Source organism: Ursus arctos, unplaced genomic scaffold (genome assembly GCF_023065955.2).
Source record: "Ursus arctos isolate Adak ecotype North America unplaced genomic scaffold, UrsArc2.0 scaffold_36, whole genome shotgun sequence".
Lineage (NCBI taxonomy): Eukaryota > Metazoa > Chordata > Mammalia > Carnivora > Ursidae > Ursus > Ursus arctos.
This window is the reverse complement of record NW_026623050.1, coordinates 22,705,933-22,726,847: the sequence shown is the minus strand read 5'-3', so window position 1 is coordinate 22,726,847 and position 20,915 is coordinate 22,705,933. Positions and strand designations below refer to the sequence as shown.

Sequence of the window (20,915 nt, the reverse complement as noted above, 5' to 3'; positions counted from 1 at the left end):
TTGAGTCCTTTCAACTGGCAAGCAGATGTTGCCCTCGTGCTGCCTCCATATTCATTAGCCCATAATGAATCTATTAATTGAATATGTAAGTTTGGCTAATTAGATGTAAGACATTTCTTCAGATTTAAAGGGTAATAATAAAAAATTTAAACTGCAACACCAGATCGAGCATTTAAGAGCTGATAAATGTGAACGGGAAAGTGCACAATTGCAATATAAATTAGTTAATTGCCTCTGCTAATTTAGGTGAAATACATTAGCAGAAAGGTCAATCCATTTGAGGCTTGATGTGTTTTTCAAATAGTAAATTTAAAAATAGCAAATCAAAGAGCACTACAGAGTAGGAAGCATGGAATCCACTTTCCCAACCCAGAGGTTGCCGAGTGGATTCAAGTAACTCCACAGATTTAACCTTCTGTGGGTTATAACCAATGGTTCTCAAAATTGGCTGTGTCTTACCGACACCGGGAAGTTTTGTTAAAAATAGCAGTGCCTTGGGCCCTACCTTAGACTAACTGAAATCTTCGGAGGTGGAACCAGGCCTCCATTAAGGCTCCCGACATGATTATAATTGGAAGCTGGGTTGAAAACCACTGGACCATTCCATGAAATGTCTGATCATCCCAACTAAGCAGGAGTGAGGGGGCAATATCAATCCATAGCAGAGATGTAACCATTAGAATCATGACCTAATGTCATACGTAATGCCTTCTCTTCTTCCTAAGTGAGGAAAAAATTCAGCTGCCCTTGGTCCCTCTACCTTCTCTTCTGGATAGGTCTGTACCAAAAGGTCTTATACTTGAGAACATTTGACTTGGATTTGGGAAGTAGAAGGAATCTCGGCTCTGAGTATTTGCTTTTGGGAATTGCAATTTTACAAATAGCCAACCTCTCTAATCACATTAGCTGGCTTCACACTAAAAGATTTCGAAGGAGTTCTTTTTTGGCCCATGTTTTGGGAGATGTTATCTTTACCACTTGTGTCGTATGCCTCCCCCCCCCCCCCCCCCGTAGCTCCTAGAGGCCCATGGAAAGGTCGACAAAGGGATTTGCCAACAGGTTGTGCCGTGTCTGCCACAGCCTTTCACTCATTGTGCACCGCAGCTTCCGCTTCTTTCTTGTCTCATCCGGCCCTTGGAGAGCTTCATGTCCGCAGCCACTGTCATCCCATATGCTTCTTTTTTGTTCTTCGGAGACTCCATGTCAGTGCTTGGCTCTTAATGTACTGTCAGGGAATAGTTGTTCAGTAGGACCTCTGTGACCGGTAGAGAGAGGACAGAGTCTATGTTTAGCACCAGTAGTCAGGGAGTCACAGACGCCCTAGAAGGGGGAATATGTATGCCTGAAGCAGGACACCCGTTCTCTGCAGTTTGGGGTGGGATGTCCCATCTTGGGTGTCAGTGTCCCGGCTCTGAATGCCTCCCAGTTTTGCCCTGTGTCCTTCACAGCTTGAATTGTGTGGTTGAGAAGAAAGAAGCGGCACTTCCCCTCTGTTTTCAAGACATCTAAAGTGAAAAGAGTTTCAGTGGCTCATTCTAGCATGTAAAAGAGGGAGATGATGACTGTTCAACGAGCCTCGTCTTCTTGTGAACATGGATATCAAATATCACCAAAGTTCACGTGACCATTCCACATGAAGAAAGACCCTCTGGATGACTGACCGCCTAAGGGCAGAAGGACTTGGGGAAGGAGCTTATGTTTAAGAATGCGAGAGCCCTCAGTTTGTTTCTTCAGAGGGGAGGAGGGTGGGGGAATGGGATAGGCAGGTGATGGGTAGGAAGGAGGGCACGTATTGCATGGTGCACTGGGTGTTATACGCAACTAATGAATCATCGAACTTTACATCAAAAACCAGGGTTGTACTGTATGGTGACTAACATAATATAATAAAAAAATATTATTAAAAAAAAAAAGAATGGGCGAGCCCTAAAGTAAGCAGCAGCAGTTAAGAGTTACGTGTAGATGTGAAGAATTTTAAAAGTGAAAGGAAAACTGCAAATTAAGGAACATGGAAGGAAAACAAAGAAGCAAACTTAACTTAGTTACATGCCAAAGGGGTTCTTTTTTTTAGTAACCCTTCCTCACCAACCATGATAAAAATAGTTGCTCCCCATCTGAGACACGCCCGTGTGACTGGCTCGGGGACACCGCAAGCTCTAGACTACTGTACGAGCAGGACTGTCGGCTAATGAACGCAATCATTCTGTTCCTAAAAGTCAAAAGCTTTTCTAATGAAAGTCCCTCTCCTAAATTAACTGTAGTTTGAAATTTGTCTGCATTCTGAGATTTCTTTTCCCCCTGCAGCCTAATTCAAATGAAAACTGTAACAACTCCAAACATTTCTCACCAGAAGCAGATAAAATACACTAAATCCAAACTTTTGCCATTCGACATTTTGCGTTCGTTTGCACATACATGCCATCAACTGCAGGGGGAGCTAATGCCTTTTTCCTCAGGCCCCGCAGAGAAGGCGGCAGAGCTGGGATTTTAATTTCTCCCTGTGCCCGTTAAGTGTGACTATCGATAAAGTGCTGAGCTCATCCCTCCCCTAGATTGAAGCTTCTAAAACATATATGAGGTGGAACTGGGCTTTACAACAAAGCCAAATCTAGTTTCCACTTTTAAAATAGTCTCTCGAGGCTCCCAAAAGGGAGAGGATATATTTTAAAAGGAAAGAACTGTGTTTTGTAACAAAACATTATTTTTGGAGTCATAACCAATTAGGAATCTAATCCCTGCCATAAATACCCCCTTTTCATAGAATACAGTGACCAGAGGCCACACTGGGGTATGCGGGACTTAATATGTAGAGAATTTTTATGGTTAATAAATGCCACAATCTCAGCCTCTTTCCTTCTAGATGTTGGAAGGAACAGGATAATTAAATGAGTGTTTAGATCCCAAATAAAAAGTTAATATTCACGTTAAATAAAAATATAAGTGAATTTGTTTTATAGAAGCTTTCAGAAGGGGTCCAAAATACTTCATTAAGCATTCCGGATAAAAACATGTAATGCTCTGTATAAGCTTTGGTTAATAAATTAAATACCATCTCTCTATAAATATACTTTGTATTAAGCTTTCCTGTTAGAGTTTTCAGGAAACATTTTAAATGAAGTAGCTGAGCATATCCCGTTTGAGATGAATGAGATCATTAGGAAACACTTATATCTGAAATAAGCTCTGAGATCATTCCGCATACAACCCAAGGGCCCTAATTTTTTAAATATTTCAAACAATGTGCTCCTTTTAAATCATTAGACTTAGAGACATTTAAGGAACTGATTCAATTAACCCGGAAGAGAGAAATGCTATAATGTGTGATTTATTTGTGCAGATAAATTAAAATGCAAGTGTATCTGTTAGAAAAGGTAGGCTGTCAGCATGGTTAGTAATGGCAACAGGAAGGCAATTAAGCGGGGCCACCTGAGGCTGAAATAGCCCCTGAACATGGAAGCTTGAAGTTCAAGCTGGACATTGTTGTTGTCAAAACCAAAAGTGTTCCTTGGCTGGGAGGAGGAATCTTTGTGCTCCATTCGGTTTCCTTCATTGATTTTCTAAAGCATGTTTCTCAATTTGTTCCTCCATAACTACAAGCTAAAAATAAGCCCCTGCTATGGTTTCATACCTTAAAAAAAAAAACAAAAACCAAAAACTAACTTCACATAAAGTGGGTGCCTTAAAATTACAGCTTTGCATTCTATTATTTAGGTGAGGAAATATGAGGCAAGAATTTATTTTTCGCCGCTACAACTCCAGGATGTTGGTTCCACCAGGCCTAATAAATTGTTTTCACAAGGAAACAGAGCACGCTGCAGCTTGTGTTCCCTTGTGCAAGGGGTTTTATAAACAAGATGTATCCTAAACAATAAATAATTACAGATGGGAGAGGGTGGAAGAAGGAAACATTATAAGGGTGGGAAAAAAATGTTTCTTCACCAAATCATGGAAAAGAGTGAATTTCGAAATGCTAGAAATCTGAAGGTAGTTGTGGGGAAGATGGCTGCTTTAACTATGGTGAACTCTCTAGAGGAAATGAGAAAATAATAGGACAAGAGAGTAAAAGAAAGAGAATCGAAGGAAAGACTAAGAATGTGAGAAAAGAGGTTCTGGCAGTAAGTAGCTGCAGAATAAGTCCTACAAACAGAAATGAAGAAAACGTACACTGAAGACGTCATTATCATTCACTGTTCTTTTCTGCTCAATCTTGTACCCCATCTTGAATTGGACAAAAAAAGAATGCACTAGACCTTTTGGAGCTATTTATGAGGAAAAGCTAAGAGATCCTCCTTTTCCTGCCTGGAGAAGATGGAATCTCTTTATTTGCTCTACGTCACTGTGTAACAAATGCTAATGATTCCATCATACTGCTTCTTCCCTGGGAGACATTTTTCCAGCCATGGTGCTAGAACTAGAGTTAGCAAGCAAGAGGTGGGTCAAAGGGGAACACCCCTGTCCTATGCGTGGAGAAGAATAGAGCTCAATGGTTTCTAGTTTGTGAGAGACTTTCCTGACAATATTCATTTATCAGTGTAATTTATACAGATCTCCCTTTTTTTCATGCTCAGAATCTTTCGATGGCTTCTCAGTGTCTCAAGAATTAAGGTCCTTACAACCTGTGTCAACTGCCTTGCCAGGCTCATCCGCCGCTCCACCAGCCACATCGATGCCCCCTCCCTCGCATTTCTATGCCTTTGCTCTTATGGACTCTACTACCTACTCTGTCCTCTCCTGGCCTGTGGACGCCTCACCTCTCCTTTTATGGCCCAGCTCAAAGGCCAGCGTTCCCAGAGAGCCGACCTCTTCCTTAGCGGACCCCCGGATCATCTGGCTGGTGCTCTGTTGTAACTTTTCCCCACCCCCCCTCAGTGACCTACCTCCCTGCGGGGAGGGGATTCCAGCTCACTGAGGGTATCGGCTACTCACTTCGTTTGTAATCTAGCCTCCAGTATGGTGCCTTGCAAAACATGTTGGCAGAATTGTTCCCCGAGCACCATTGATTCCCCCTTGCTACTATCTTCTCCCTCTTTTACCAGCTAATTCTGGGACTTTATTTTTTTGATTCCTCAGTTGTATCTCCAACTCTCCAAGGCTTACCAAAAAAAAAAAAAAAAAAAAAACCAAAAAACCTGTATCTAATGAACCTTGACTGTTACTAGAACACAATTTTTGGCCATTCTGAGATCCCATTGTGAATTGATCTTTCTATTGCCTAAACTGAGGTAATTCACTCTGGTAATCTTGGGTAGTTACTTTGGGTGCTGAGAGGCTGGAATTTATTTCTAGAGACCTAATACTGAAATGCAATATTTTTGTCTATTTCTACTATTGGTTAGTAGCCAGGCACTGAGTGTTAGGCATTTTTAGTTAGGGAAAGTATCTAAGGCAAGATCTCTTCGGGCTGACCCTTAACATAAGAAGAAATAAGGTTGTAGCGGCTCTGAATATGGCGTTTAAAAGAAGAATCAGGCGCCTGTCAATCTTACACTGGGAGTGAGGAGGAGATGTGACCTATAGAGGTCTTTTTTATCTGAAGCCCAGATTTGGCCCACCCAGCCCAAAACCCGTTCTGGGATGGGATCTCTGGGTTCTGGACGTACACCTATATGCTAACCTCTAGGCTCCCACAAACTACAAGAAGGCCTGTTGGAACAACATAAACACCTAAATTGGCGGGGGAGGGGGGAATGTAGATATGGAAGCTCAACCCCAAATGGGTAGTTAAGTGAGGAAACCCATGTCTGGCGGGATGATTGCTGTTGGCGTGAAAAACAACAGAAAAGCAAAGCAAATATATCATTGTGTTATTTGGGGGCGAGGAGTTAAGGGCTAAAAGGGGGGATCCAAGAAAAAGAGAGGCCAATGAAACATGTAACTCCCAAGAGCCTATAAGGACCAGCGCCCAGCATCCTGGGGAGCAGCCCGGACCGCCCGGGGCGGTCCCAGCCGGCAGAGGGCAGCACCTGGGCGGCAGAAGCCCGGCGAGGGCCGCCTTGCGGGGATCCTTAATTTTGAGTGTGGGGCGAAGGACTCGCACTCATTACTACCCGTCCCGGACCCTGCGGCCGCGGCGCACCTCGGGCTCCATTGTGGGGAGTGGGTGTGTGCCGGGCCGCCTGCCCGAGGAAAGAGAGCGGAGGGCGCCCCCCGGGTCTCCGGGAGAGAAGGCGAACGCGTGTTCGGCGTGCCCCGGGACGTGGGTGGGAGGCGCCCCTGACGCTCCCCATCAGCAGCCGGGCTCGCTTGGCGCCCCAAGAGCCGCCTTCCGCGCCCTGGGAGCTTCCTCCGCTGAGACCGCGTCAGCCCCCGCCCGCTCTGCTTCTGGGGCCACGACCCGTGCCCGACATCCGCCAAGGTGCGCCCCCCGCCGCCTCCGCCCGAGCCCGAACGAGGCCGGTCCGGGTCTCCGAGCCCCGCGCGGCCGCGGCGCGGGTTCCCGCTCTGGCCGTCGAGGCCGGCGGCGGCAGCGGGGTGGGCGTGGGCCTGTGTCGCCGGCCGCACTTGACCGTGGGCGCCGAGGGAACGGACCGCGCGGCGCGGGCGGCGGGCTTTATGTAAATCGGGGCTGCGCCCGGGCGTCCTAGGTAGGATGGACCAGCCCCCCGCGCTTCGGCCCTCACGTCCAATAAGAAGAGCCCCAGCTTGACACCTGCCTATATACAGGCGAGCGCGCCCCCGGCCCGCGGACCGCGCGCACAGCCCGCACAGCCCACGCCGCGGGCGAGCGAGACCTCGGCCCGCCACCATGACTTCCAGTAAGATCGAGATGCCCGGCGAGGTGAAGGCTGACCCCGCCGCCCTCATGGCGTCCCTGCACCTCTTGCCATCGCCCACGCCCAACCTCGAAATCAAGTACACCAAGGTAAGCGGCCGGTGAGGACCTGCCGTCCGCCAAGGCTTTCTAGAACCTTCCTTCCTGCCCATGATCTGTTAGGGGGCGAGGGCGGCGTGACGGGGTCAGGGGCCGGGGTGGCCGGACCAGCCTGTCATCCCCGCGCGGCGGAGAGAAGCCCCGTCCTCGGGGTTGGGGCATCCGAAGGCCTGCCGGGGTCTCGGGACACCTCAGGGCTCGCCCCAACCTGAAGCGCGGCGCCGGGGGTCGCGGTCAACGGCTCCTTACCCATGCCGCGTCTGCCGCTGCCTTCCAGTCCGATTCTCGGGGTCCGGGCTGCCGCGGGCAAGGCGTCGGCACCGCTTCGACTCCTCAAGTGGGGAGGAAGGGTTCCCGCCAGGTGGGCCATGCGGCCCGGCCGCTCTTCCCGGCGGCCCTGCGCCTTCAGGGGCCGCGGGGCTGCGCGTCCCGCTCGGTCCTCAGAAGCCCGCGCGTGCGGAGCGGCTTTCCGGGAGGAATGACCAGGCGCGCGGCGCTCCGGCCGCCCTTGCAGATTGCGCGGAAACCTGGCTGCTGGCGACCGGCAGCTCCGGGGTCGGCATTTCGTTCGAATTTTAGGCAGTGGCAGTTCTCCTGGAAAACTCGAAAACTCTCTAAATGGACGCAAATTAACGGGCTCGCTTTCGGACCGAAAAGAAATCTTTTATAACGAACTCTGACATCTTGGGTTTGCCAAGCAGGATTTTTTGTTGCTGTTGCACCACGTAAAAAAGAATATGCATTCGCTACTTTAATGTAAATTGAATTTACTTACTACGAATTCCACATAGAAAAAATATATTAATTAGACACACGGGGGTGATTATAACGTTATAGCATGGGAAGAGGGGAGATAGATGGGATTTAAAGTCATGTTCCTTGGAGTTCATTTTACAGTTCTCTTGTTTGATTTTCTATCCTTTCAGTTGATTTCCACCCTAAATTTCTCCCTGTTAACTTAAACACACAAGGCGCGCACACAATAGGGTTAAAGTTGTTTCCCATAATGCTTATTACAAGATAAACTAAATTTGTTGAGAAGTAAATTGTTTGGTTCAGGCTTAATGGTTGAAAGATAAATTTTTTAAAAATCCGAATATTGCATTTTTACTTGCGTTAGTTTTAGGATACAAATCAAGGTGATTCGTGTTCTGAATGCCCGATTTATGATGGCTCTGATGTACCTGTTAGCTTTTTTAGATGGTGTGACAAATTTTTGAAAGCCATTTTAATGGGAGGTCGTTAATGGTTACAGCCATTTAGACACTGTTTGCATAACAATAGTGCCAATGCGGGGCACATATCTGGGTTTGGGAACAAGCAGGAAAAGTATACAGCATAAACGTATTGTTTTATGAGGGTCCCTAACCTCTTCAGCCTCTCTTTAAAGGTCTTAAGATCCAAGATCTCCCTGTGAGACAGGAGTGAACTCTCCTATTCGGGAGGGTTCGATTTTAGTCTTAACTTTTGTTTGGATTTTCCTCCCAGCCCCGGAAAGGAGTTTTAGGTATGCAGTAGGTATCCCGGAATTTAATTTGGAAGCTCTTCCAGTTTTCTTTTTCTCCGACTACCCCTGCTCTCTTTTTCTCTTGTTCTCCCCCGGTAGGAAAGACAACTGATTTATAGCTAATTGAAGCCTTTAATGTAGAGTCTTTTAGCTCGGGAGAGACTTTTATCCAGTATCCACTTTCCCACTTATTACAAAGAAAAACAATCAGAAATGAAATAATGGATTGTAACTTGACTCTTTAATTTGTGGGGAGGAGGCACCTTATTTTTGGCTTGACAAACAACCCTCGTAAACACTGAGTAATGCTAATCTAAAGGCAAGCTCTTTTCACAGAACCTTGTTAAATCAGATATCTGTGAACATTCCCAGCAGCTTTCTTCCTCAGCTTTTTAGCGAGGCTTCTAAATTTTCTGAGACAAGCGTCATGGGCGAGCAGCTTTTTTAACGTGAAGAGCAGAAGCTGCTCTGTTGGTAGCTGAGGGTAATGGGTAATGATTTTTTACTTAAAAGGAAAATAAGATTAGTGGAAAGGTTTATAAAAATTCACTTGTGATCAGAAGTGAGGGGTATTGGTAATTTGAAACAGAAGAATGAAAAAGGTAGAATGGACAGTTCGTCCTTTGGAACAGTAGTACCACATTCATCAGGAATTTTTAAAAGAGTAATGGCTTAGAAATTTCTGTGCTGGAGGGCTTGTTGAATAAACACATAAGAAACAAATATGGTATTTGTGTCACAAAGTGGTACAAGATAAACAAGACGGATCCTTCATCATATTTGTCTTCTTAAACGAATACATCTTTAGAGAAGGATATTACAACAGGATTTTTAAATGTGTTTTGGGGACCAACATGAAGTCACTACCTACTTGTAAATGGTCAGATTATGAGAATTTCAAGCAGCATGGGTTCAGAAAACTTTGCATTTGTGATCTTGTATTTTCCTGTATTTTTCACCGTTCTTCCTCTTTTAAAAGTATTTTGCATTTTTTATCAATGGGGGAATGGGAGAGATCATCAGAAATAAAAGTTACACCTTTGTCAAAGTTCCAGTGAAAATACTCCAGAATTACAGTTTGGTCTCCATGAATGCTGAAAGGGCTAAAGCTGTCTTCCTATATTGACTTTCATGCAGTTATATTGAGTTTTAAAAATAAGCCTACCTCTCCGAAGTTCTAATACCCATTTTAGACTAAGGATCAATGGCAGTACCATCATTGGTATATGTCTGATTTTATTTCCTTAATGCAGTGAGCTAAATCCCAAGTTTTAAAAAAGATTCCTTACTAAGGAACATGGTGTTGTTGTTGTTTTCCAAAGACTGCCTTAGTCAAGAAAGAGTGCTAAGTCCGCCAACAAGAAGTAGCAAGGGGACCACTCTGAGGCCAAGAGAATGTGTACTCACTCTTGCTTGTATCCTGAGAAGACTGCTTATCAGCTATCGCAGGAATCTGATTGCTTTTAGCTGTGTTTTTATGAATTAAAGCTTTTCGGAATTGTTTCTCTTTCATCAGTCTGGTTTTTAAAACTTCGTACGGCTGAATATATTATAGGAGTTCACACATTGTAAAATCAAGGCTAGCACTTTACTGACTGCCCCTAACTGCAGGGCAGATTTCTTCCAGATTCCCAGAAGGTCTTTAGAATCTCTCGGTCTTTATCCCACCCCTACCTTCTCTTTTGTCTCTGTCATCTCTTCTGGCTCCAGTAGTTCCTCCCTACAGCCACATCACTGTTACACACACACACACACACACACACACACACACACACACATTGTGCTGTCTCTGTGTTGAGCGTTTTTTTTCAGTGACAGTTTATGCCTATAACTAACAGTAACATAAGGGGTTGTGTTTTCTTCCAGCATCTGATGCTGTGGGGAGCAAGAACTCAGGGAGGAAGGGAACATTTATGGAGTACTGACTAGTCTACTAAACTAGAAAAAATAAAAGACAATCAATTGAAAATCAGAGCTAATGTGCACTGGGTAACTGCTGTTTATTTATTTGTTTGTTCATTTAAAAACTTTTTATTGAACATCTGCTGTTTTCTGGGGTCAATTTCAATTCGGTCCAAAGGCTGTTTGAGTGACCATTGAGTGTTGTTAGTATTCCTAATGACAGTGCTCTCCATTATGCTAGTCGGGCATTTGCCTTCCAGGAGCTTAGTTAGGGTCTTATTAGAAAGACTGAGTGCCAAAAATTAATTGTCAGCATGGCAATAGTTCAGTCGATCAATGTAATAACAATAATGATAATAAAATGTGTAGTGCCACTTACATTGTTTATGGGGCCTAATGGTTTACTTAGCACTTCCACGTGTATCTTATTTGATCCTTGTAAAACCTTTTGAAGGAGAGGGAAAGGGAAGAAGTAGAAATAATTGATAAGGAAGACCTTGGCCTTGACTTTTAAAAAAACTGCTGGAACTTGCTTCACCATACACTTTGTTTTTTTTAACAGTCACATAGTTGTTTTTGTTTTTGGATTTTTGTTTTGTTTTGACTTGGTTTTCTGAGAGAAAGAGTTTAAATCTTTATTCTTTGTGTTGCTTCTATTGCAAACATGGGGCGAACGTGTACTGGTCCACTCCTCTTAAGAAGCAGCTGTGTCTTTAAATTACTATTTAGGGGTGCCTGGGTGGCACAGCAGTTAAGCGTCTGCCTTCGGCTCAGGGCGTGATCCTGGCATTCTGGGATCGAGCCCCACATCAGGCTCCTCCGCTGTGAGCCTGCTTCTTCCTCTCCCACTCCCCCTGCTTGTGTTCCCTCTCTCGCTGGCTGTCTCTATCTCTGTCGAATAAATAAATAAAAATCTTAAAAAAAAAATAAAAAAATAAATTACTATTTAAATTACTGACTTTAAATTACTATTTTTGATGTGCCTTTTGAGTTGTTGTTGTTGTTAGGTCTAGGACAAGATTCTTGCCTATCCCAGGGATTATTTCTTAAAAGATGGTGTGGGTCTAGTTGTTTCCAAACCTCTAATCGAGATTGTCTTGATCATAAATTGTGAAGCACACTTCCTTGTTTATAGAAATCTCAGATTTTCAAGACTACTTTTTCACAATTGTACAGCTTTTGATGTTTGTGACATCTTCATTTAAACTAGAGAAGCTAACATCTTCATTGTAGGGCTCGAGTTAGATAACTCTCCTAGGGTCCTGATGCCTTCTGCTCTGCGGGCTTACGCTACCATATGGAATCATCATTTGTTGAGACAATTCTGTCTTCCACTTCTATAAAATGAGGAATGATAGTTTTTCTATTTGAGGGTAGAAGATTCTCTGAGGTGCCTCTTCTGTGAGGTCTGATTTCCTTGTAGCCAGGCTGAAGAGAGACGAGGCCTGCGTAATACGTTCTCTGTTGCATTACCCAAGCCCGGTGATGAAACCGTGACCAGACCAAAAACATCTCAAGTACCAATGTACGCAGTTCTGTCTCAAGTCTTTCTCAGCTGGATGATGAACTAGAAATACTGATGTATATTTTCGTCTTTTTTAGTTATCTTAGTGACAGCTTGCAGTGGTCAGCAAACTACAGATGATCTGCCTGATTTTGTACATAAAGTTTTATTGGCACACAGCCACACCCATTCGGCTGCATATTAGCTGGAGCTACTTTTGGACTACGGTGGTAGAGTCAATTAGTTGCAACAGAGATCACATGGCCTATATTTGAGAAAAAGTTTATAAGCCCTTGATTTAGAAAAAGAAAGGCTCGGAGTTAAACTAGGACTTTGTTCAAACCTTGGTCAGACGTGTACTTATTAGCTGTGTGGGCAGTCAACGTGTAGTCAGCACACAGCGCCCGCTGTGCCTCCAGGCTCCGGAGACGCACCGGTAAACAAGGTATGGATGTTGTCTCCTGTTGAGGGGTTTCTTCACTGAAGTGTCAATTTCTACATCAGCCAAATGTGAGATCATAGTAGCTACCACAGGGTTGCTGTCAGGACTAAATGAACAACTGGGTGAAAGTACATAGAATGGTCATCAGCCAAGGGCTAATTTCATTTCATTTTTACGTTTGGAGCTATGGATGAACCGAGGCCCATTTTAAGAAAGATCAGAATTGTATGGTCAATAGAATTTTATAAAGCAGGACATTGTGTACTATTTTAATTAGTCATAGAGTTTAGCATTCTGGGTAGCTATGGGTCCCTTCTGTGTTTACACTGGATTTTCATCAAACGAGATCCCTTGGAGGTTTCCCTACTCAGGTCTTCTCTTTACTAAGAAGTCACTAAATCCAACAATTTCCCAGCCAGTCTTTTAATAATCAAATTCGACATCTGACACTTGTGCCAAAATTTGGCATTAATATGCCTCAGTACACCCAAGTGGCTGGCCCTAAGTGTGTCAGATGGCAAACGGCCATTTTTGGCATTTTAAGCAGTTTGGGCAAAGATGTTGCCAAGTCTTTGGCACATAAATCTCGGAGGTATACCAGCACGTGAGGACATTCTCAGAAGGTATATATACCTTTTAGAAGGTTTTTTAGTTTTTTAGGGAAGGTTTTGTAGTTCATATAATTTAAAACTAAAGAGACTTTCACTGGTCCTGACTGCCCAGTTTGGGGCACTTCACCTTCCAGAAAGTAAAACCCCCATGCAGTGACTATTTTGAATGCCCTTCTAGCATTTCACTGATTTCTTTATTCGCTGTGACAGATCATTTCAAAGCCACCCATTTCCCCTCAAACACCAAATCTGATGCATGTAAAAGTGATTGCCATAATGTCACTTTGGATAATTTATTTTAAAGATTTTATTTATTTATTTTGAGAGCGAGAAAGAGAACAGGGGGCGAGAGGCAGAGGGAAAGAGAGAATCTCAAGCACATTTCAGTCTGAGCGCGGAGCCGGATGACCCAGGGCTCAATCGCAGGACCCTGAGATCAGGACCTGAGCTAAAATCAAGACTGAGCCACCCAGGCGCCCCACTTCGGATAATTATTAATTGCCTTTTCAGATATGTCTTTGAGCTCCGTTCCATTTTACCTTTCAGATATATGAGACTATCCAAATTGAGAATTTCTTACCCCTGGCATTTCTCCATTGCTTGTTTTTTGGCCTTTAAGATGAAATAATGTTTAAAATGTTTCCCTTCAGAATCTTAACTCTTAAAGGGTTTATTTACAGCATGTCTCTGTTGTGTCACATGATTTGGAAATACTTCCAACCTTTGAAAATTCCAGTTGGAATAATAATTGGGTGCTTTCACCACCTAGACTTTTGCCGGGCTCTCAACAAAATTTCCCTGGGGCTAAACACGGGGATTTATTGACCTCTGTAGAATGTGGTTAAAAATTAGAATGTCTGTGAGTGAACATTCTAATTTTTATTATAGAAGGAAGCTTTCCTCTTACTTCAGTTCAGCTCTGTTACCTCCAGAAGTAGTTAGCTGCTCTGTTTCCTTTCCTCCTCACAAGCTGACCTTTGCAGGGCCAGAGTAGCAGTTGCTTTTAGCCCTAGATCTTTGAAAAGATTAAGTCTATTGTCCAGCTAAAACTAGACACACCTGTCTCTTATTTACAAAGAATTTAGGATACCAGGGGTACCCACACACTTTCCGGTCTTGATTATAAAATATATGGGGAAAATTTCAAAATAATTAAAGATTATATTTTTATACATTTTCTCATACATTCTTTTCATTCCTCTAGCCTCCGTCTTCTGATTTTAAGTGCAATGACTCTTCAGGTTTTTGGTCCCAGGTCATTTCTGGGGATTTCTTAAAGATGAAACTTAGTCAAAAAATGGCATAAATTGGGTGGCTCTTCCCACAGAGATGATGGAACCTACCTCCAGGTAAGTGGATCTTACAAAATATTGTGGATTTAAGTAAACCAAGGAACAGGCAAAAATAACCTCATTCTTTACCCAGTCCGCACAACCGATACATACCCCCAGTCTATGGGCTGATATGTGTGTAATGATGGAGTGTTTATGGTGGGAAGGGAAAGGGAACATAAGAAGACCTTGCCTGATAAGACAAAATTATGAAGTGTCAATAGAAATCTATAGAGGATAACTTAAAGTCGTATTTCCCTAGGTGTGAATATTGGACTTTTGCCTAGAATCCTTTTCTGGGAGAAGATCAGAAATCAGAATGACTGGTTAAATTCCCGAGCAAACCCGAAACCAGTGAATTCTGGTTTCTCATCTATGTTTTAGAGTCTGATACCCAACATACCAATATAACTTGATTTTCACAGGGCAGGCCATCTCACTGTTGTATCTTGAGGTCATTTTTATTTTTAACTCCAGCCAGAGCTACCCTTTTGTTTCCCTGAATTTATTAATTTGTTTATTCATTTGACATTTATTTGGGCCACTTATGTACAAAACATTGTTAGTCACTGTCTGGCATGAAAAGACCCACAGATGTGGGCCCTGCCCCGAAGGGGCTGGGGAGGATTCCCACTTGGATGTGGGGTGAGGACATGCGCACAAATAACGATGGTGCATAATAGAAGATGCAGATGCTTGAGACGAATGCACTTAAAGCAGAACGAGCATTCAGAAGGGGAAGAGATGCTTCAGGCTCTGCAAACCAACAGCACACTGTATTGTTAGACCTACTTGACGAGAAACGAAATGTTTCAATCGTACAGAAGATTATAGAGAATAATACTACAAACGTTGTGTAGCTGTACCCAGATTTGTTAGTTCTTATCATTTGGCAATATTTGCTGCTATTTTTTTTTAAAGAAATACATTGAAACTCCACCTGTGATCTTCTTCCATTCCTCTCTTTTCTTCCCCCTTCCTTCCTCAGAGACAGTTATCTTTCCTATAGGTTTATGTGTCTGTATATCTATATGTATCCATAAACAATATACACTCTTCTTTTGCATGCTAATATTTTATACGAATGGTACTGTGCTGCAATTTGCCTTGTTTGATAGCATAATATTTTCAAGATTCCTCCATGTTATTGGATGCATTTGCAATTCATTCATCGTCATTCATTCATTTATTCATTCGTTGTCAGAGCCCATTCTTTGAATATATTACAGTTTTTCATTCATTTTGCTAGCGACATGTAAGGTTCCTCCAGCATTTTGCTATTACAGTAATGCCATATTCAATATTCCTAAGCATATCTCCTTACGTGCCTGGGTGAGAGGCTCTTCTAGGATGTATACTGTGAAGTGATATTGCTGGCTTTTGGGGCATGTGGATTCACGTCTTCATTAGGGCTTGCAAATTTGTGTCCAGCACTGTTAATGTTAATTTCCACTGCCACAGGCAGTCTATCAAAGTCCCAGCTACTCTCTGTCCTTACCTATACTCGGAGTTCTCATACTTCTTAAATGTGGTTGATCTGTGTGAAATGGTATCTCATTGCATTGTTTTATTATCTTTCCATGTGTTTATCATCTTTCCGTATGTTTATGGGCCATTTGGCTATCCTCCTGTGTGAGTTGGCTAGTATATCATTTGCTCATTTCTGTGTGCATGTGTGTATTTTTACTGACTTGTAGCAATTTTTATGTACTTGGGATTATAATTTTTTGACAGTTATATACCATGTGAAAATTTTCTGCCCCCTTGTGTTGTTTCTTCCTCCTCCTCCCAGTGTAGTGTCATACGGTTTTACATAGAGAGGAATATTTCTATCTTTTCTTTTTTAAAGAAGATTTTATTTATTTATTTATTTGACAGAGATAGAGCCAGAGAGCACAAGCGGGGGGAATGGCAGAGGGAGAAGGAGAAACAGGCTCCCCCTCCACCCGAGCAGGGAGCCTGATGTGGGGCTCAGTCCCAGGACCCTGGGATCATGACCTGAGCCAAAGGCAGAAGCTTAAGCAATTGAGCCCTCAGGAGCCCCTATCTTTTCTTTTATGTTTAGTGCTTCTGGTGTCTTTTTAAAGAAATCCATCCGTATGCCGAGTTTTTCAAGATATTCTTTTATATAGTCTTCTGAAAGTTTATTTTTATTAAAAAACTTATCTTTCTCTTTGTGTCTTAATCCACCTGTAATTGGTATTCGTATGTGTGTAAGAACACAGGTATACCTTAAGGACAAATGATGTAACAACATATAGGAAAAATCAGATGATATTAATGTGTAAAGAATTCTTCAAAATTGTATTCCATGCAATTTGGGAACGAGATTAGGAGATTCAGAATGTGTGGTTTTCTCTAAGCCTGGTCTTCTCCGTAATGGGAAAATATCAGAAACTAGTCCCACTTCAGTGGATGATTTTAAGTACATGTTGGTTTCCCTAAACTAAGAACAGTAGTGCATCTATAAACCTACCTTTAAGAAGTCATTGTATAAAACTTTAGGGTAATATGATCATGATCATTTTTTCATTCAGGACTTATTTCCCTACCTTTCTTGTATTACTTAGAACAGAATAAGTGCACAAACGTTAGCCACTGTTGTTCTCTCTCTTCTCTCTCTCTCTCTCTCTCTCTCTCTCTCTCTCTCACACACACACACACACACACACACCGCTCATTTTTTGAAGGAGCTTTACCAGGTAAATAAGTGAAATCTTCACTGTGTGTTATTTGTTTATAGGACTGGAGAAAAACTAGATGGATGACAACTGACACAATGTGAAAAAGAATTTCTGATATACCATTCTCTTGAATAACTGATTCAATACGGTGCTTCATCCCCTTCGTTTAGAGAATTTAAATTATTCGTTAGCGCCAGGCTTGAAAGTAACATTACTTTGTATTTCGCTATATCTTAACTCATTGTGTTTTGCACTCAGAGCGGGTGTTACAATTCACTTTTGTGTTTGGATTTTGTAAGTTATCGATCTGTGGATGTGTACCTCTAGCTCTAAAAAAGCTACTGAGGAAGAGTGAAGTTCTCCAACCTTCAAACTGAATCTGGCCCTTTTGTGCATATTGCTTATGTAATACCTAACGGAGTTGGCCCCACACTTGTTTTTTTTAGGATGAATCTATGTTCTCTGAATGCCTATATTACTTGTTTGCACTAGTCCTAAGTGGTACAATTTTTGCCTTGTATGATTACATTAGTCTGTGTAACTCCCTACTCCTAAACTGTGCTAGATTATACACTCACTCATCTTAGTATTTCTGAAGCATCTAGTTCAGTGCCTTACAGTGACATGAATACTTGTTATATTTTATTGCCATTACTGGCTACTAATAGTTCTTTTTTATATCATTACGAAAATTTTCAAAGTGATTTCACAAATGATTGCATTTAATAATTGCAGCAGTCATATGATGTGGATGTTATATTAACCTTCTCACTTTATAAGTGAGAAAATCAAGCATATTGAAGTTAAATACATTCTCCAGGCTTGGTAGCTAGTAGGTGGCGATTTCAGGACTCGGTCTTCCTCCTTTCCTGCTCATAACAACAGGAACAAGCACACGAACCAAACAAAGACAGTAAAATTCGAACTGTGAGCCTAAAGCTCTGCTGAGTATCAACTAGGACAATCCCAAGCCCAGTTCTTTGACTACAAATCCCAAACTTAATTATAGTACGTATTGTAGCAACAATTTCAACTTCACACAAAGATGAAGGTGTTCATTAAAACACACACACACACACACACATACACAGTGAAGGATTGATACGATCAACACACGGGTAGGTGTGACTCTTTAGGCTATGGTAAAGAACTGTGTTTTTGGATTCCCACTGGTTGGTTAGCCGCGTACTGCCCTTAATAAATCCTGCTTGTTTGTATTTTTATTTTCATTCAACAAGTGCTTTTCTTCGCTATGGTTCTTCAGATTTACTTGGGAGTATGTCTGGGACCATTGAAAGTGAATATATTTCGCCTTCTTTCTTGTGCTTCCTGTCTCTCCATAGGCCATCATGTTGTGTAACTTGACTATAACCTACGTGGGAGAGACACTTGCCGGAAAGAGCCGGGTGGATATGTTCCACCTCGCCTCTTATGAGCCATCATGCCTCACAAGGCTTAGCCACGTTAGCTCCGTCTGTTGCATGCAGCCTCAGTGGGGATGCAGAACAGAGAAAAAGAGAGGGGGCCCCAGACATTCGTGCAATATCTATACTTTAACAGCGCTTCCGTGCCAGGAGGGGGGTAGTTGGGATGCGTGATGAATGTTTTATTGTGAATGGCTCAAAAATCCTACCTAAGGAGTCTGCTGACAGGCTGTCTCCTTGAAGCTAGATCTGATAGTCCTCAGATTTCTCTGTCTTCACTTTCAGAGAGAACACATTTCTTTTTCTCCTCTCCTTTGCAGTCAGAGGTCCTCCTTCTTCTCACGTTTTCCATCTTTTTCTCTTCTCTTCCCTGAGTATTTCTTCTGCTTCTGCCTCCTTCAGTATTTCTGTCAGGCAGGCCTTTGATGACGCTCATTCCTTGGTCAGATTCATTTACCTGTTTTCTTAAAATGTCTAGTTCTGCCTGGGAGCCTTCGTAGTCAGCTCTCCCAGCTGTTGGCCTGCACGGTCCTTTGGGAGACCAGAAGCAATGAAGCTGGAATAACCACATTTGACTTCTGTGAGCCCTCCTGAGAATTTAGTAATTACTTAATGGATTGAATTGGTGACACACACTATTCCAGATAACAGCCTGGGTTGCATTAAATTAACCTTCACAAATGGGTATTTATTGGTGTACTCTTAAAAGACTACATGTGTTGGCTGTAATTGTTCTTCCATGTTTCTCCATGCTGATAGGTATTTGTACTGAGTGAAAAATTTCTCAGATTAGAGCCTGGGTGGTAGTTCTAGCCATTTAGTGATGTGTGTCATTGTGTTCAGCACATTGAGCATAAATCCTGTCTTGTAAACAGCAGGGAGACTAATGAGGTTTGCCCACATTCTGGTATCATTACCAGGAATTCCAACAGAGAAAAAGAGAAGGCTTGGAAAAGAAGTACACAAATCAGTGATTTCTGGAACTCTCGATGATCTGAATTAAAGAGAGAGATTATTGCTCGACATATGGTGTAGACGTGTATGTACAAACACGGGAGCATAAACTACATTTACCTAAAAGAAAAGGAAAGAAAGAAAGAAAGAAAGAAAGAAAAAAAAAAAAAAAAAAAAGAAACCGAACGTTTTGCTTTTAATGAACATTTGCAAAGTGACTAACTTAGTGGTATAGAGAGCTAATGAGGGGCTTATTTACGAGTGTCTCTAATTGTGAGTGGTATCAAGGGGGCGGCTATTGAAATCATGCAGCTGTTAAAATGATAGCCCACTCTTTGCTTTCTCAGGACTCGTCATCATTTCAGCCAACACAATTTCTTACTACTTTGAGTTTCACAATTCTTGGAATGACTTGGTTGTTATCTTTATAATAAATAGCTTCTGAACTGGTTGCAAGAAGCCTTTCAAATGTGGGGTTTTTTTAGGTTGGTTTCAGATCTTTATTTTTATTATCACTGTTGAATAACTTGTGTGTTTGATAACACCAAGTCAAGGGATCCAGTTACTGTTTAATGCCTAGACTAGTTTTCTTTCTTGAATCTTCAGAAAAGCTGGTTATCATGATGGTCTTGACACAAAGTGTGGTCCACACATCTTTGCGCTTGAATGAATGAGTAAAAGAATGAGGCCTAGAAAACAAAATTGTCTGATTTCACTTGCATAGTTACTGATAGACAAAAATGCCAGGACCAGAAAGTGAATTCCAGGTAAAGTGTTTTGAAATGAATACCTCTCTCCTGAGAGCGAGAGCGACACACACACACACACACACACACACACTCTCTCTCTCTCTCTTTAGGATGAAAAACTCCCTTCCTTCAGCCCCCTTCCCTACCCCTTTCTTTGAAATAGAAAATCTGGAGGGTGTATTATAGAGTAGTGAACGAGGCAGCAGACTGGCCCCAGCTCTGCCACTGATGTATGCTTTTTAACATCCATGTACCTTGTACATGTATGCACACAATGCGAATTCATGGAACTGATGAATGAACAGGTTATTTGATAACTTATTGAGTACTTTCTTCTGTATTGGCTCTGGGGATATAACAATGTTTTGTGATACTGAGTGAGTTACTTAAATTCCCTGGACATCAGTTTTATTACTTATAAAATGATAGGGCAGAATGAGATGCTTATTTATTAACCCATCTACTTATAAAAAGAACTGGATTGGAAGAGCTGTAACGTTTCTTTACCTCCCCCGCCCACCCTGACTCTTCAGAGCTCTTTCACTTCCTGGGCCCAAACCTGGGATTATGAGGATCAGAAGGAAAATACTGAACTTGTTCGTACATCTTCCTTGCAGTCTTTCTGGGACCCCAAATTTTTGGTCAAAGCAGTGTTTCAAATATTTTCCCTAGGATGTCCTTATAAACCCCAGAGAGCAGTCCGCAGAAATCTGTTAATGACTCTCCTTATGTGAATGAGTGATTTAGCAATGTCGTAAAGACCCACCAGAAATAAAAAATGTTGTGTTTGTTAAAGACTTACAGTACTAGAAATTGGAGCGGTGACTCCCAAGAAAATTCATTCTTTAAATCTTAGGGGAAATGGATGTTAGTACCCGGTCGTGGTGGTAGAAAGAAAAGATTTGTTGGCATTTTTCTTCCAACCCATCTCAGCAG

General features: G+C 42.4%; 1 protein-coding gene across 1 annotated transcript in view; it reads left to right on the top strand.

Annotated features, from left to right (window-relative positions):
• Nucleotides 1-6,470: 6,470 nt before the first annotated feature.
• Nucleotides 6,471-20,915, top strand: part of ALDH1A2 (aldehyde dehydrogenase 1 family member A2) — a 95,512-nt gene continuing 81,067 nt past the window's right edge. The window contains exon 1 of the mRNA XM_026518572.4: nt 6,471-6,862. Within this exon, the coding sequence (XP_026374357.1) occupies nt 6,746-6,862 (117 nt within the window). The 5' untranslated portion in view covers nt 6,471-6,745. The remainder of the gene's footprint in view (nt 6,863-20,915) is intronic.